General features: G+C 39.6%; 1 protein-coding gene across 1 annotated transcript in view; it reads right to left on the bottom strand.

Annotated features, from left to right (window-relative positions):
* The window catches only part of PRKCQ (protein kinase C theta), a 189,108-nt gene that overhangs the window by 17,291 nt on the left and 154,105 nt on the right, over positions 1–17,712 (bottom strand). Inside the window, exons 13-15 of the mRNA XM_032425911.1 lie at positions 16,765–16,856; positions 15,163–15,225; positions 1,130–1,268 (exon numbers count right to left, since the gene is read on the bottom strand). Coding sequence (XP_032281802.1) covers positions 1,130–1,268; positions 15,163–15,225; positions 16,765–16,856 — 294 coding nt within the window. The remainder of the gene's footprint in view (positions 1–1,129; positions 1,269–15,162; positions 15,226–16,764; positions 16,857–17,712) is intronic.

The raw sequence follows: 17,712 nt of genomic DNA on the forward strand, positions 1-17,712 counted from the left end.
ACCCCCCTCCCCTCTAGAACCCTGTTTGTTTCTCAGAGTCCATAGTATGAGCTATCTATCTTTTCCAGGTATGCTAGCCAACGAAACCAAGAATTAAACTGATCAGACCTTTGAATCTCAGAGTCCTAAAATGTTAAACCAAAATTTTAAGAAGTTATTTAATGCCATTATTTTAATGAAGCATAAATGTACCATTAATAAACAGAATAAAATTTAGTTACTTAAAATAATTGTATATTGGGTTGCCTGGCTGGCTCAGTTGTTAGAGCATGTGACTTTTAATGTCAGAGTTGTGAGTTTGAGCCCCACATTGGGTATAGAGATTACTTAAAAAGTGAAAAACTGATGATGTAATGTATGGTGATTAACATAACATAATAAAATAAAATTTAAAAACAAAAGTGAAAGCTTAAAAAATTTTTAAAAAATAATTGTATATTTCATTTTTAGTTCAACCTGATTATATTCTATGTGCATGTTTTATAACACACAGACCATATTAGTTGGCAATAATATGAGATTCATATAAAATATACTGGGGATGCTTTTTAATGTTAAGGGAGCATCTTTTAGAGAAGTTTGAAAATATGTAAAGAGGGTACCCTGGCAGTTGGATGGTGATGGAGAGAAAAGCCAGAGGGTGTCCCCAAGGTCCAGACAAGAGATGCTCAGGGTCTGGATTAGGGCAGCAGCAGGTCAAATCACAGGGATTCATTTTGAGGATCTTGGTCCCAAGATGAAACCACTGGACTTATTCAGGTGGATACTTATGAGCCTGTTCAGTGACCACCTGGTTCTTCACCGTTGTTTCCTCTGGTTGATCTGAGTGGAGTGAATGCAGTTTAAGGCTGTGGTGGGGAGGAGCCATGACTGAGGAGGACATGCTGAGCCATTCAAGACTTAGAGAGACTACCTAGTCAGCTTGAGCATCACCCCCCATTAAATAACAACACAACCCCCGTGTGTAGCCGCATTTATGAACTACTCAGAAACACAAATACAGATCCTGAAACAAACTATTAAAATCTTTTGATTTTTTTTCTTTTCAGGGGAGGAAGGAACAGTGGTGCCCGGGACATGTGGAGTTGGGCAAGCGCCCATGCACACCCTTTGGGCGGCACACCCTTACCTCCGGGGCGATATAGTCAGGGGTGCCGCAGAAAGTGTTTGTCTTGGCATCTCCTAACATGTTCTCCTTGCACATTCCAAAGTCCGCTATTTTGATATGTCCATCTTTGTCTAACAGGATATTATCTAGCTTCAGGTCTCTGAAACACAAAAGCAAAGCAAAATCTCACCTTAATACATTTTTTGCTAAAATAGAATTGCCGCATGAGGGGGTGTCACTTGTCCCATCACAGCCTGAGAGCGTCATGAGTGCATGCATGCTTTGCTGGTCCTCCTCTTCCCTTCCAATCCTGTTCTTCAATCTATGGCTCTGCTCTTGGGCTCACTGCCTTCTCCTTGGTGTTTCCTCCTTGACTAGCATCTCGTGTTTGGAACTTCACCTGGCCCTTCTTGGCCCAGGTCAGCTTTCTCAGGCCTGACTCTGACAGACTTTTGTATCCCCCATGCCCAGGGAAGACCTTGGTGCATCTCCAGAGCTATGTATGGATGGCTGCATGGGGGGAGAGATGGGTAATGTGTTCTCTCTCCAGGTTAGCATCCTTCAGTTTTAAGGTGCCTTCAAGAAACAATACTGGGATGTAAGGAGTGAGCTAGTGATGAAATGCCACCAGGGGTTTGTGCCTAGGGATGTCTGACATAGGGTGGTATTTAATACTACATGTCTACTTGTGTACAAGATAGTGGTGTAGATAGCACTGACTTGTTAAGGGAATGACTGGTTTCTGATTCCTTTTTCTGATTGACCAAGGAGTGCAGCTCAATATAATAATATAGGAAAGACATGGACCTGAGGTTCTTTATCCCAGTATCTTTCTTCCATGGCAAGGGAAGAAAAGCCTGAAAAACATACTCGCTTTATGTGATTTTCCAAGTATTGTTTCTTTGTGGATGAATTATACTGCACCTAATTCCATGACTGATTGAGGAAGGCTGCTCCTAACTAAGAATAATTCTAGAACCAGAATCCATCTGATGCCAAAAACCATGTCAATAACTTCCTCTTTCCTTAGAGAAACAGTATCCTTGTAGAGCACCCATTCCAATTTTTTAGGTAATGTGACTGATAAGATTTAAAAAACATAAATCAAATTATGCCTCCCTGTGATTGTATTAGATTGCTATTATTATGCATGATACTCTGAATATTTGGAATGTGACCTCAAGTTTTGTCTTGTCTTTCCTTCACCGAGGTCAAGAATTTTGTTCCTCATATGGCCTAATTTTCAGATGCTTCAGCATTCTGGCCCCTGTCCTCCAAATAGCTTGAATTTATCAATTTCCTTCTTAAAATTTGGGCTGAGACTGGAACCAGTATCCTCCAAATGTATAATCGCATTGTGTCAATGATGGTGGCATTGCTAGCTTCTGTCCTGACCCCCTTCACCTTCCCTGCTGCAGCCTAGCGGTTGCCCTGCTAGGTCCTGACACTCGGTCACAGTAGCAGTTAACAGTGAGCCTACCGTAAACTAAAACCTCCAGGTGTCTTTCCATTATGGCAGCTTCTCACTCTGTACCCGTGAAATTGATGTTTTAAAGATCACCCAAGTGCTACACTTGACATCACTTGCTTTAAACTTTTTTTTAATTGATAGCAGCTTATGAATTCTAGTTTGTTATAGAACATCTAGGTTTCTTTTCCTTTACATCTTCTGCCCTTGGATTTCTGAACTTCCTGAAACCTAAGTTTAGAATGTGTGGCTGGTGGTGGCTACCATGGTCTTCCTTATTAGCAAAGGTGACTAGGGAGAAAATAGGAACAACTGTTGGTTTACTCTTTTCTGTACCTCCTCGTAGACAATTCGCTTGGCATTCCCTTCTCAAAGATTCTGCTCCCAAAGGGCCCCGCAAGTAGCCCTGTTTCCTCCACCTTAGGTGACTGGACTCCCCTGGATCACTCAGGTTTTCTCTTTGGGGATATTGGGGCTGTGAGAAGGCAGCACTAATCTGTATTGGTTAGGTGTCTGGTACTTAGGACTGCTGATGGATGTCCTCTAGCATGGCCTTAGAGGAACAGAAGTCCAGTTCGTGAGAGGAGAAAAATGAAGTGGCTAGGTCAAGAAGAGAGACAGAGCCTGTGTAAACCCAAAGAGAGACAGTGATGAGAGAGAAGCTACTTGGGTTTCTGACGGTTCTGTGTTTTCAATTTCAGTTTCTCAAGGAGGCTGATACTTCACTTAAGCAAAAGTTTGAGTGGTCTTCAATATTCATATTAGCCTAAAGTTCCCATCACTCTTGCTTTGCTTCTCATTAAACGGTGAGCTTCATGAGGGTGGAAATGTGTATTGTTTGCTGTTTGCTCTACTGTGACAGCTCTGACAGGACGGTAGAATGTATGGAGCATTCAATAAATTTTTGCTGAATGAACTGTCACCCACCAGGGATTGGCTCACCACCAGCAATTATGAGTTGCAATGAAGTCCTGAGTAACTGTTCCCTTCCATTGCCTTCTCTACCTTCTCCTAGGGTATATTAGAGAGAGTGAGCATGGAATGCAACTGTGTTTAGGTGGAGTGACCCTATTAGCAGATGTCCCTAGAGTTGACATCTTCCATCTGAGCCAGCTTGGTCCATAATCTCCATAAACCAGGGCATCACAGACTGTTCCTGTCTGGCTGGGTGCCTGGGGAATCTCCAGGACGTGTGAATATGTATCTCACGTTCATATCTGTATTGGTTCTGTTTCTCTCTCATCCTAACTCAAATGCTGTCACACTTTCACTAATATGGCTGTCCAATATGGCTGTCTTTCCTTAGGTCTTCTGCCTTCCTATTCCTTAATTTTAATTAAGTACACTTTCATTGTGATTTATGAATTCCAATAAATCCAAGTACAGCTCATATTTTACTCCTCATGCTAAAATTGGAGGTTCATTTTCTAATCTGCACTCTACACAATATTAGTATCATTTTGGGTTTCTGCTATACAGAACATATTCACATCACTTATAGCCGTGTACACATGTTCCTGGAAATTTGGCTGAAGGATGGTTTGGGGGTCATCACTAGAGAGCCAGATATCAAGCTGCAGTGCTATCCGTAGATCCTGAGGATAATGAACATTGTATCTAATATTCCTCTTGGATTTTCTTGCTCTCATTTCATCATTTGATTCTCCCAACAGCCCTTTGATCTGGAATTATTATTTTTATTCACATTTTTCTGATTGAAAGAAAGACTCTTAAGTGTTGTAGAGTTTATCCCAGACCATACAGTCAGTGGGCTAGGATGCAAACCCAGGCCTTCTCTTCTATATCCTCTAAACCAAACTTATGTAGTCTTTCTCACTGAACTGAACTTGCTAAGATCCAGTCTTCTGTGATTACAAGGGTGCATTTTAATCAATCCTAAAAATAAATATTCTTTGGACCTCAGGCTAGGAAAACGAGCATCATGTTTGATTTTCATTCCACCCTCTAACGTGAACCAGGTGTTAGGGGTTGGGAGAGAAAAGGTCACTGATGTTTTGAGAGATTAAGTTAGAATGGGAAAGATCCAGAAGTCTACCATGCAGAGCCAGACCTCCATGAGGGTAAGGAATGAGGGCAGAGGAGGGCTAACTGGAAATGCCACAGTACCCAAAGATCAGCGTGTTCACAGGTCCATCAGCTATTTACTCCTCACATATCCCTTACAGAACACCAGCTCAGCTCTACATCCCCTCTAAGACTCCAGTGACTTATCTGGAAAATGGGTACAATGATACCTGCCTTGCTTATCCCACAGGATCTTTGTGAGCATTGAAGGAGGTGATCCATCCAAACACAAAGCATTTGTAAATGGCTTCAAATACAGGGGTTGGGCCAGTGCTATCACTGATAAGATATTATTTTAAGGTGCCTTTCAGTTCTAGTATTTCGGAGATTCTAGATTCTTATCTTACTGTGTCTGCATATTTTCCAGCTTCTCATTTTTACATTTAACCCAAACCATGGCTGAGACATCTTTTAAGATGTCACTACTTTTATAACACCAGCAAATGGTAAAGGATGATGTTGGCACCTGCTTCTCTACTTCTCTCAGCCTCAATTCTTGGGACTGCTTAGCCTCAGCCTTTCCAATAAAACTGGGACCCATTTGTGTCATGTTCCTTGCTTGACCTGCTTCTGTTTCTGTGCCTTTTCTGGAATCACTTCTTCCATTTGCAAAGGCTCTCCTCCTCTAAAAAAATATATATATATCTCCCCTTTCTGATAGGAATTTTTTTTTGGCAAACCCTCCCCTAGTTCTGAGGACACCATTTTTCTTCCTGTTGATACTTTTAACTAGAATCTTATTCACTTGGACTTTTTTTTTTTTTTTTTTTTTTTTTAGATTGTCTTTTCATGTACTTACACTTTATCTCCAAAAGATATAAAATAAAAACCCAGGAAGTGAACTTCATTAGGTATCCAGGGATTGATACTTGAGTAGCTTTTTTGTGCATTGCAATGTTTAATGAAGGGCTGCACACTCTGGGGTTGGTCCGTCTACATCACCAGCTGTAGTGGGTTGAATGGTGGCCCCCAAAAGATAAGTTCATATCCTAACCCCTAGAACCTTGTGAATGAGACCTTCTTTGGGAAAACGGTCTTTGCAGATGTAATTAAGTTAAGGATCTTGGAATGAGATCATCTTGGATTATCCAGGTGGCCAAGTATCCTCCTAAGAGATATACAGGGAAGACAGAAGAGGTGCAGGGAGACAAGAACGCTGTGGGGAGACAGAGGCGGACAGGAAGGATGCCACCTAAAAGCCAAGGAGCTCCTGAGCCACCAGATCCCAGAAGGGGCAAGGAAGCATTCTCCTCGAGAGCCTTGGGAAATAGGATGGCCCTGCCATCAGCTTGATTTTGGACCTCTGGACTCCAGAACTGTGAAGGAATAAACTTCTGTTGGTTTAAGCCATCAAGTTTGTGGTAATTCTATAGCAACACTTCAAAACTAATATACCTCTTTTGTGAACAAACCCAGAAATCATAAACCCATGTGGTCAGAAGAAGGAAATTAATAGAATCCCCATAATTCAGTTGCCAAATGGACAGTTTAGGTCAGTAAAGTTACACATGGGGAGTTGAATGGTTTTTAATGCAAGCCAGTCTCATTCTTGTGTACTTGCTAAATGACCTTTCCTTAGCTTTAATTATTTGATGGTGTCTTTCAAACATTCTCTATAACTTCAGTGAATATGATACTAAATAAACCTAGTATTCTCTCTTATTGGTGCATAAAAAGCCATAGAAAATATCATTTCTCATACATGGACATAGGAAGGGCCCTCAACTGGGTACAGTTTGTGATATTAAAGACAATTAAGGACTATGGGTCTTTTTGTTCTGAGTGTCAATATATATGATGAAATGCTAGAGAAAAGCATTGTGCTGTGGACTGCACTGGGGCATGTGGGATTTTCTCTCAAGAGGTTCCTTTGAGCTCTAGGACCTCTCTCTCTTTCCAGTCTTATTTTTTTCTCCCTCCTTCCCATCCATCCATCCTACACAAGCTACTGAGGGCCCCAGTGCAGGTATATTTTATGTATATTGCGGGCATTACAGATTTAAAGAGGAAAAAAAAAAAACAACCCATAGATTCTGGTAAGGGTTTTCAATGTTCTGATGGGTATTTTTTTCAATTTCCTGGAGATAAAGAAATTATATAAAACAGCTTTTTAATATATTATTTTGTAGATAGACCAAAAAAATCCACCATATATCCAAAGGTTGCCAAAGAGATTGCTTAAGAAGAATGACTTGCAAACTTCCTCTGAGACTCTGTTCTGTGACTCTAAATAGGGCAACTCTCCTGTGACTGTGCCCTCTGGGAATGGAGAGGTTTCTCAAAGTGAATTTTCAGCCTACCCTGTAAGCATCTCAATATTGACCATCTCTGATGGAATGCTTCTGCGTTGTATTATACACAGTTTGCTGCCTTCAACACTCAGTGTGGAGCATCATTTAACCTTTCTTTTCTTGAGGTATAGTTGACATACAATATTATATTTTTCAGGTGTACAACATAGTGATTCAACAATTATATACCTTATGCTGTGCTCACCACAAGTGTAGTCATGATCTGTCACCATACAACACTTTCACAAGACTGTTGACTATATTCCCCATGCTGTAATTTTTTTAATCCCGGTGATTTATTTACTTTTATACCTCTCAATCTCCATTTATTTCACCTATCCCCCCCCCCCCACTGCCCTATCCTCTGGCAACCAGCAGTTTGTTCTCTGTATTTAAGAATCTGTTAGTGTTTATGAATCTGTTTTTTTTTTAGATTCAACATATAAGTGAATTCATATGGTATTTGTCTTTTTATGTCTGACTCATTTCACTTAGCATAATACCCTCTGGATCCATTCACACTGTTGTGAAGGGCAAGATTTTATTCTTTTATATGGCTGAGTAATATTCCATTGTATATTTATACCACATCTTTTTCATTTATTTATCTATTGATGGACACTCATGTTGCTTTGATAGCTTGGCTACTGTAAAAAATGCTGCAATAAACTTTTGGGTGCATATAACTTTTCAAATTAGTGTTTTTGTTTTCTTTGGGTACATACTAGAAGTGGTAATCTGGGTGATATGGTATTTATATTTTTAATTATTTTAGAAACCTTCATACTGTTTTCCATAGTGGCTATATGCACCAACAATGCGTGAGGGTACTCTCTTCTTCGTATCCTCACCAACACTTGTTATTTCTTGTCTTTTTGATTTTAGCCATTCTGACAGATGTCAGGTGATATCTCCTTGTGGTTTTGATTTGCATATCCTTGATGGTTAGGGGTGTTGAGCACATTTTCGTGTCTCTTGGCCATGTGTTCTTTGTAAAGATATTCATGTACTCTACCCATTTTAATCAGATTATTTTTGGTGTTGTATGAGTTCTTTATATATTTTGGATATTAACCCCTTAATGCATATATTATTTGTAAATATCTTCTTCCATTCAGTAGGTTGTCTTTTTGTTTTGTTGATGGTTTCCTCGCTGTGAAAAAGCTTCTTAGTTTCATATAGTCCCAATAGTTTCTTTTTGCTTTTGTTTCCCTTGCCTTTGGAGTCAGATTTATAAAAACACCATTAAGATTGATGTCAAAGAGCTTTACTTCCTATGTTTTCTTCTAGGAGTCTTAGGTTTCTGGTCTTAAATTCAAATATTTAATCCATTTTGAGTTAATTTTTGTGTATGGTGTAAGAAAATGGTCCAGTTTCATTCTTTTGCATGTAGCTGTCCAGTTTTCCCAACACCAGTTACTGAAGAGACTATTCTATGTTCTTACTTTCTTTGTCGTAGATTAGTTGGCCATATATACATGGGCTTATTTCTGAGCTTTCTATCCTATTCCACTGATCTGTGTTTGCTTTTGTGCTAATACTATACTGTTTTGATTACTATAGCTTTGTAGTAGAGTTTGAAATCAGGAAACTTGATACATCCAGCTTTATTTTTCTTTCTCAAGAATGTTTTGGCAAGATTTCATTCTTTTTGATGGCTGCATAATATTCCATTGTATATAAATACCACATCTTCTTTATCCATTCATATGTCGATGGACATCTTGGCTCTTGCCATAGTTTGGCTATTGTGGACATTGCTGCTATAAACATCGGGGTGCACATACCCCTTCAGATCACTACATTTGTATCTTTGGGGTAAGTACCCAGTAGTGCAATTGCTGGGTCGTATGGTAGCTCTATTTTCAACTTTTTGAGGAAACTCCATATGACATGGATGAAACTGGAGGGTATTATGCTGAGTGAAATAAGTCAATCAGAGAAAGACATGTATCATATGATCTCACTGATATGAGGAATTCTTAATCTCAGGAAACAAACTGAGGGTTGCTGGAGTGGTGGGGGGTGGGAGGCATGGGGTGGCTGGGTGATAGACATTGGGGAGGGTATGTGCTATGGTGAGCGCTGGGAATTGTGTGAGACTGTTGAATCACAGACCTGTACCTCTGAAACAAATAATACATTATATGTTAAAAAAAGAAGAAGGTAGTAGGAAGGGAAAAATGAAGGGGGGGAAATCGGAGGGGGGATGAACCATGAGAGACTATGGACTCTGAGAAACAAACTGAGGGTTCTAGAGGGGAGGGGGTGGGGGGATGGGCTAGCATGGTGATAGGTATTAAAGAGGGCACGTTCTGCATGGAGCACTGGGTGTTATACGCAAACAATGAATCATGGAACACTACATCAAAAACTAATGATGTGATGTATGGTGATTAATGTAACATAAAATAAAAAATAAAAAGAGTTTTAAATTTTATACAAGCTGAGCTGAAAATTAGATATTTTCTATATTGACTAAAACAATTATTTTGACAGTATAACTAAAACTACAATAATATTTCCCATCAAAAGAACTATGTCCCAGTCCATGAATAAATGTCTACATTGGTAATGTAATGCTGCTCTTTAATAAACAGATTTATATAAGGAGAAAAAAAAATGTTTTGGCCATGTGGGGTCTTTTGTGGTTCCATACAAATTTTAGAGTTTTTTGTTCTAGTTTTGTGAAAAATGTCATTGGAATTTTGATAGGGATTGCATTGAATCTGCAGATTGCTTTGTGTAGTATGGACATTTTAATAGTGTTCTTCCAAGCCATGAGCACCAAATATCTTTCCTTTTATTTGTGTCGTCTTCAATTTCTTTCATCAGTGTGTTACAGTTTTCAGCATACATATCTTTCATGTCCTTGGTTAAATTTATTCCTATGTATTTTTTGATGTAATTGTAAATGAGATTGTTTTCTTGATTTCTCTTTCTGATACTTCATTATTAGTATATAGAAATGCAGCAGGTTCTATATATTGTATCCTGCAACTTTACTGAATTCATTCATTCTAAGTTTTTTTCTAATAGTTTTTTTTTCTGGAATCTTCAGGGTTTTCTATATTTAATATCATGTCCTCTGCAAATGAGTTTTACTTCCTTTTTTACCAATATGGATGTCTTTCTGTTTCTTTTGGCTGATTCCAATACTATGTTGAATAAAAGTGGCATGAATGGACATTCTTGTCTTGTTCCTGATCTTAGAAGAAAGGCTCTCAGTTTTTCACCACTGCATATAAGGTTACCTGTGGGTTTGTCATATATGGCCTCCATTATGTTGATGTGTGGTGATCCCTCTAAACCCATCTTGAGAGTTTTTATCATGAAAGGATGTTGAATTTAGTCAAATGCTTTTACTACATCTGTTGAGATGATCATATTTTTATTTTTCATTTTGTTAACATGGTGTATTCACATTGATTAGCAGGTATTTAACCATCCTTGCATCCCTAGAATAAATCCTATTCGATCATGGTGAATGACCCTTTTAATGTATTGAATTTGATTTTTTTTTTTGATTACTGATTCAATTTTGTTACTAGTAATCAGTTCAGATTTTCTATTTCTTCTTGATTCAGTCTTAGAAGATTGTATATTTGTAGGAATTTATCCATTTATTCTAGGTTGTCCCAATTTGTTGACATATAATTTTTTTTTTGTAGTCCCTTATAACCCTATATATTTCTGTGGTGTCAATTGTAACTTCTCTTTCATTTCTGATATTATTTATTTGGGGCCCTCTCTTTATGATTACTATGACAAAAGGTTTGCCAATTTTATCTTTTCAAAGATCTACCTCTTAGATTCATTGATCTTTTCTTTTTTTTGTCTCTATTTCATTCATTTTTGCTCTGAACTTTATTATTTCCTTTTTTCTATAAATTTGGGCTTTGTTTATTCTTCTTTTTCTTGTTCTGTTTGGTTTAAGTTTAGACTGTTTATTTGAGAGACTTTTCTTATTTCTTGAGGTAGGCCTGTATCCTTATAAATTTCTCTAACAGCTTTTCCTGTGTCCCAGAGATTTTGAACCACTGTGTTTCCAGGTTCATTTGTCTCTAGGTATATTTGATTTCCTTTTTGATTTCTTCATATACCCATTGGCTGTTTAATAGCATGTTGTTTAGCCTCTACGTGTCTGTGGTTTTTCCAGTTTTTTTCTTTTCTTCTGAGTTCTAGTTTCATATTGCTGTGGTTGGAAAAGATGCTTTGATATGATTTCACTATTCTTAAATTTATTGAGACTTGTTTTGTGGCCTAACCCATGATCTATCCTGGAAAATGTTCCATGTGCACTTGAAAAGAACATTTATACTGTTTTCAGATAGAATACTCTGTATATATCTGCTCAGTTCATGTGGTCTAATGTACTTAAAGCCACTGTTTCCTTATTGATTTTCTGCCTGGATGTTCTGTCCATTGATATAAGCAGGGTATTAAAGTCCCCTACTATTATTGCATTATTGTTAATTTCTCCCTTTATGTCTGTCAATATTTGCTTCCTATGCTAGGTGCTCCTGTGTTGGATACATATTTACAATTGTTATGTCCTTTTATTGGATCAATCCTTTTATGATTATGTAACGCTTGCCTTTCTCTCTTGTTACAGGCTTTGTTTTAAACTTGATTTTGTCTGATATAATATCACTACAGGTTTTTTTTCTTCTATTCGCATGGATTATCTTTTTCCATACCTTTACTTTCTATGTGTCTTTATATCTGAAGTGAGTCTCTGGTAGGCAGCATATAATTGGGTCTTGTTCTTTACTCAGTCATCTATGTCTTTTGACTGGAGCATTTAGTCTGTCTACATTTAATGTAATTATTAATAGGTATGTACTTATTGCTATTTTGTTAATTGTTTTCTGGTTGTTTTTGTAGTTCTCTGTTCTTCGTGCTCTCCTTCCATATGATTGATGACTTCCTTTAGTGTTATGTTTGGGTTCCTTTCTCTTTATTTTTTGTTTTCTATTATAAATGTGGTTACCATGAGGTTTATATAATACCATCCTAAGTACATAGCAGTGTATATTAAGTTGATGGTCACTTAAGTTCAAACACACTACATTCTTAGTCCTCCCCTCCATATTCTATATTTATCATATTCTATTTTACATACATTTTTATATAGTGAATCCATTAATTTTTGTACATGTGATTGATTTTACATTTTAACCTTCATACTAGGTTTACAAGTGATTTGCACTGTTTGCTTTTACCAGTGATTTTTTTTTTTTCCTTTCATAATTTTCTTCAAGGCCCTTCTTTTCTGCTTAAAGAAGTCCCTTTAACATTTCTTATAAGGCTGGTTTGGTGGTGATGAGCTCTTTTAACTTTTGTCTGGGAAATTCTTTATGTCTTCTTCAATTCTGAATGATAACCTAGCTGGGTAGAGTATTCTTGATTATAGTTTTCTTCCTTTCAGTACTTTGAATATATCATGCCTTCTTGCCTTCAGAGTATCTGCCTTTCACTTAAACATAACTAGTTGTTTTTCTCTTGCCTCTTTTAAGATTTTCTTTATCTTTAATTTCTTACATTTTAATTATTTTGTGCCTTGGTGTGGACCTCTTGAGTTCATCTTGTTTTGGATTCTGTGCTTCCTGAACCTGGATGTCTATTTCCTTCCCTAGGTTAGGGAAATTTTCAGCTATTATTTCTTCAAATATAGTTTTCTGCCCCTTTTTCTCTTTTTCTTTCTCTTCTAATACAAATGTTAGTTTACCTGATGTTGTCACAGAGGTCCCTTAACCTATGCTAATTTTTAAAAAAGATTTATTTATTTATTTATTTTAGAGAGAGAGCAAGTGGGGGAAGGGGCAGAGGGAGAGAATCTTCAAGCAGACTACCTGCTGAGCACAGAGCCCAATGTGGGGCTTGGTCTTACAACCCATAAGATCATGACCTGAGCTGAAACCAAGAGTTGGATGCTTAACTGACTGAGCCACCCAGGGACCCCCATGCTAATTTTTAAAATTCTCTTTTCTTTTTGCTGTTCAGCTTCGGTGCTTTCTATACCCTGTTTTCCAGATGCTGATCTGTTCTTCTACATCCTCTAATCTAGTATTGATGCCCTCTAGTGTAATTTTCATTTCTGCTATTGCATTCTTTATTTGATTCGTTCTTTTTTTGTATTTTCTGTTTGTTGAATTCTGAGTTCATCCACTTTTCTCTCAAGTCTGGTGGGCATCTTTATGACCATTTCTTTGAACTCTTTGTCAGGTAAATTGCTATCTCTATTTTATTTAGTTCTTTTTCTGAAGTTTTGTCTTGTTTTTTAGCTTGGAGCATATTCTTCTGTCTCCTCACTTTGACTTTTTCTGTTTATTTCTATGAATTAGGTGAAAAAGGTATCTCCCCAAGTCTTGAAGGAATGACTTTGTGTAGGAATGTCCTCTTGTATAGACTGTGTATGCCTGGGGTGCTCTGTGCAGGGGGCTTCTTGGAGGGATGGCTGGAGCTGAAGCAAGTACAGACTAAGGGGTCTTGGGGCATTCTGCACTAGGGCTGCCCCAACAGGATGGCTGGAACTAAAGTGGGTGCAGCCTGGGGGTTCCTGGGGTACTCCACACTGAGGCTGTCCTGGTAGGGTAGCTGGAGCTGGGTGGGGAGGGGACAGCATGCTACACATAGGGAGTGTCCTGGGAGGATGGCTGGAGCTGAAGTGAACATAGGCAGGTATGTCCGAGGGCAACTTACATCAGTTTGCTCTGGTGGGAGGGCTGGAGCTGGGGTGGGAATGGGCTAGGGGTGTCCTAGAGTGCTTTACATTTGTGCTGTCTTGGCTAAATGGCTGGAGCCATTGTGGGTGCTGTTTCGAAGTGTCCTAATATGTGCCGTACTGGAGCAGCCCTAGTGAGATGGCTGGAGGTGGGGCAGGCATGAGTGGGGGGCTGCCTTAGGGGGATGGATGGAGCTGGTGTAGGCTGACACCCTGGGGCTCATGGAAGCAGCAACTTGGCTAGAGTGCCTGGACTCTGCTCCTATCTGCACTATCAAAGCCAGCACCTCTGATCTCAGGGAGAGTTCCAGCAGTTCCCCCCACTGTTTGGTGGACATTCTAGGATTAGCAAATGGGTTTCCTTCACTTAGAGTCTAGTTGCCCTTTAAGCCACTGTGCCTCCAGGTGGGCAAGTCTCCTCAGAGCCATCCCTCCCCCTGCAGTTGGTAGTGTTGGGGGCAGGGCTCCCATCATTACTGTGCCTCTATACTTTGCTGAGAAGCTGTCTAGTTGGCCGTCAGTTCTTCAGGAGGAATTGCTCCTCTATATGTTGGAGTAGATTTGTATGTCCATGGGAGGAGGTGAGTTTAGGGTTTTCCTATGCTGCCATCTTGGATCCCCTCTTACCACTGAACCTTACTGATGACTCCGGGTCAGTGTTATGAACACTTGCCACAGAAGAGCACATAATCCCACTCTCCCAGAGCCTTTTAGTTGTCTCACATCTTCCCTTTATGTCAGATTCAACACGCCCCTCTCACTGTGCTTGCTGGGCCAGCCTCCAGTGGCTCAGCCAGCCTCCTGTCTAGCTCTTTGTTTTTTTAAGTTTTATTTTCTCCCTTAATCTGCAGTGAGTCAGAAACCAGAAAACTAAGCTTTTGATGATTTCCATGTTAAATAAGTGTCAAACTATATTTTGAGAAAAGAGGTAAGGAGATTAAAGTGTAATAGCTTTCCTCTAAGAAGGATGTGAAAAGATGGTGTACGATAGAGACATTTTGGATGGACATGCACTCATGAAGGAGGGTACACATGGCTTTCTATGCACTTCTATCAGGTATAGGCAGATAGATTTCCACAGTTGCATTTGAGTGTTCAAGGAAGAGTTCCCCCCCTCCTTCCCTACCCAAGAGGAGAACATTCAATGAGCATTTCTAGTTGGCCCATGCAAAAACAAGAGATATGAAGGAGGCAGAGAGTGAAAGCCATGATAAGATGCCAAAGAGAAAGCAGGGTAATGGAAGGAGGTGAGAAAAGTGGAAGTGAGAAGGAGAATAACTGTAAAGACCAGAATAAAGAACAAAATGAGGTCAGAACCTTAGTGCTTTTGAGACTGGAGTTCCTGACTTGATTATCATCACCATGGGCATGGAACTTCCTGCCACAAAAGTACCCTGGCCATTTCACATCACTACAGTGATTCAATTAGTTGGACAGGGAAACCCAGATATCTCAGTATGTGTTTCCAAAGAGTAAACTTTACCTGTACACAATTCCTTTGGAATGAAGGAACTGCAGACCAAGAATGATTTCAGCAGCATAGAACCTGAGGGAAGGAAAATCAAAGTTGAATATGGATGCATTAACGGAACAAAAGAAAAGCCCCATTTTATATAGTGAGTATTCTGTGCAAGTACTGTCCTCAGTGTATACACACTACTTCTGTACATAATTTTGTTTAGTCCTAACAAAAGGGAGAAATCATCCATTCCATATGTGCAGCCCCAGCCCTGAGAGGATGAAACAAAGCAGGTACCTTAAGTTAGTCTTACCTGCGCTAGTGCTAATTATTATACCTTAAGCTATAATGTTCAAACTGTCATTTCTTTTTGCTAATAAAACACCCATGGACATTAAATGTAATAGTGTAAGTAGTACAGGAAAATGATTTTCCCTTTTATTTTAAACTCTGCTTGGTGCCCTTAGACCTGCATGCAGGGTCATTCCACATAGACCTGAGTTGTTTATGGGCAAGAAATGCAGCCCAAGAGGCAGAGGAAAGGCTACTGGAAGATGGGAGTGAGATGCTGCTCTCCATCTCCAGTGATGACAAGCACCTGGGAGGCCTTGAGAGCACGGCAGACAGTGTCTGTGATGGCTTTCAAGCCTTCCAGAGGTAGTGAGGAAGGCAGACTTAGAATCCTTTAGCATGAAAACTGCCTGATGATTTCTCTGCTGCAGAAATCCCATAAAATTATCTCTGGGCACTTTGCTGATGGTTCCTGGAGGTGATGAGCTTAGTGGTATGCTAGCCACTGGCTTTGACAAAAAGCCATTTCAGCCAGAGGTTTCTGTGGAAGCTGGTGGGACCAGTTCATCTTTCAGCCCAGCTCAGCCTAAACCACTCAAATTGTTCATTAGGGGTGAGTGAAAGATTACTGAGCACCAGGCAAAGAAAGCTAGTGTGTACCCATATTTTTAAGTGAGCCTTGTGGCACAGTTTTCTTTTTTTCTGAATGTCAGAGTGGTTTTATTACTGAGGAGACAGGGCCCACGGGAGGAAGAGTACCAGGGGTTCTGTGGGACTCAGCAGCATTCCCACCTGGTAAATGCAGCCTGCCCAATTCCACTTGATGCCGAAGAAGGTGAAGATTTATTCTCAAGGAGTAAATGCTCTTCTGGTTTCCTAATACTCATGTCCCTGGAGCCAGATGCTTTATGCCTTCAACATTGAGCTCCCCATTAGGTTAAAGCCTTAGTTAAAAGTTTAGTTAAAGCTTCATCCCCATGACCACTTTTAAGATCTGTGTTTCATCTGACTACTTCTTTTCAAAGTGCAAATATTTGCTCCTGTGTTTAGATTCTTTAGAAGCGTGATGAATCGGGGCAGTTTCTTAAGAAACTAAGTTGTTGATATCAAAACACAAAGAAATGAAATAAAACGGACTCTGGTTTAAGCTTCACAAACTGGGAACATAGTTACCTTGTTTGATATGTCCCTCAGGGGTTACCCTGACTTGGGATTGTGGCATGCTGAGGAAATGGGAAAAATGCCACATGGGAGAAATATTCTGCCGGTATCGTAGGTACTCGGTACCTGACAAAAACAGGGGGAAAATCCCCAAACCCATTAGAGAGCTCTTACGTTGCTCTGGAAAGATCAAACTTGTGGCAGCTTTGGATGTGGTACATTAAGTCTCCTCCATTGAGATACTCCATCACAAAAAAGAGGTTTTCCTAGAGAAAAACAAAAGAATTCCGAATTTCAGCTTTTTTAAAAAATAAGAAAACAAAGACTCCTTTTTAAATGGATTTAGTTTATTTCAGGGGGACCAATTCTGTCTTGATCCCTTATAAAAAGACTGTCACAATAATTTAGCTGATGTATAGCATTTCTGAACATCAAGAAGCTTAGGGCATATGGGAGGTGTATGGGTAACGTTTGCTGGGATACTTGTAGGCTATGATTCAGCAGATGGGGCACAGCCTGAGGAAGGGTCCAACTGGACTTGCCCACCCAACAGTGGGATGGTGTTGGGCACTTAGTGGATGCTGATTGTATACCTACTGAAATTGATAGTGTGTAGGATGGTAAAGAGAATACAGTTCGGGGCTCCAATTCCAGGTGCAGGGCTTGGAAGCATGCATTCAACACTTAGTAAGCAGTTCTGAACATACTCTATGGGTATGGCACTGTGGCAGGAGTGACAGTGGGGATGTGCGTTCCTGCCTCATCCATCAGAGATGATGAAACACAGTCCTGCCTTCAGGAACCTTATGATTAAGTATAGTCTTATTTCTTTCCAGTCCTGATTTCACTCGTTTTGAGCCACAAGTGATGAACCAGCACATTGTTCCTAACAGAAGACCCATGCATGTTACTAGAGCGGGCCCCCTTGAATGGCAGCCATCAAAAGCAAGGCTGAGTGGTCTTCAGGTTGTGGTGAGAGTATCAGAAGTGGCTACAATTGAGCCTGAGTTCCTCCTACTATGTGAGACCATACTTCTTCAATAAGTACATTTATGGCATTTTGAGCATCTCGATTCTGAGAGTCCTCATGAACCACAGAATTAGTCATCCTTAAAGTGTGAA

Source organism: Phoca vitulina, unplaced genomic scaffold (assembly GCF_004348235.1).
Source record: "Phoca vitulina isolate PV1807 unplaced genomic scaffold, GSC_HSeal_1.0 scaffold33, whole genome shotgun sequence".
NCBI lineage: Eukaryota > Metazoa > Chordata > Mammalia > Carnivora > Phocidae > Phoca > Phoca vitulina.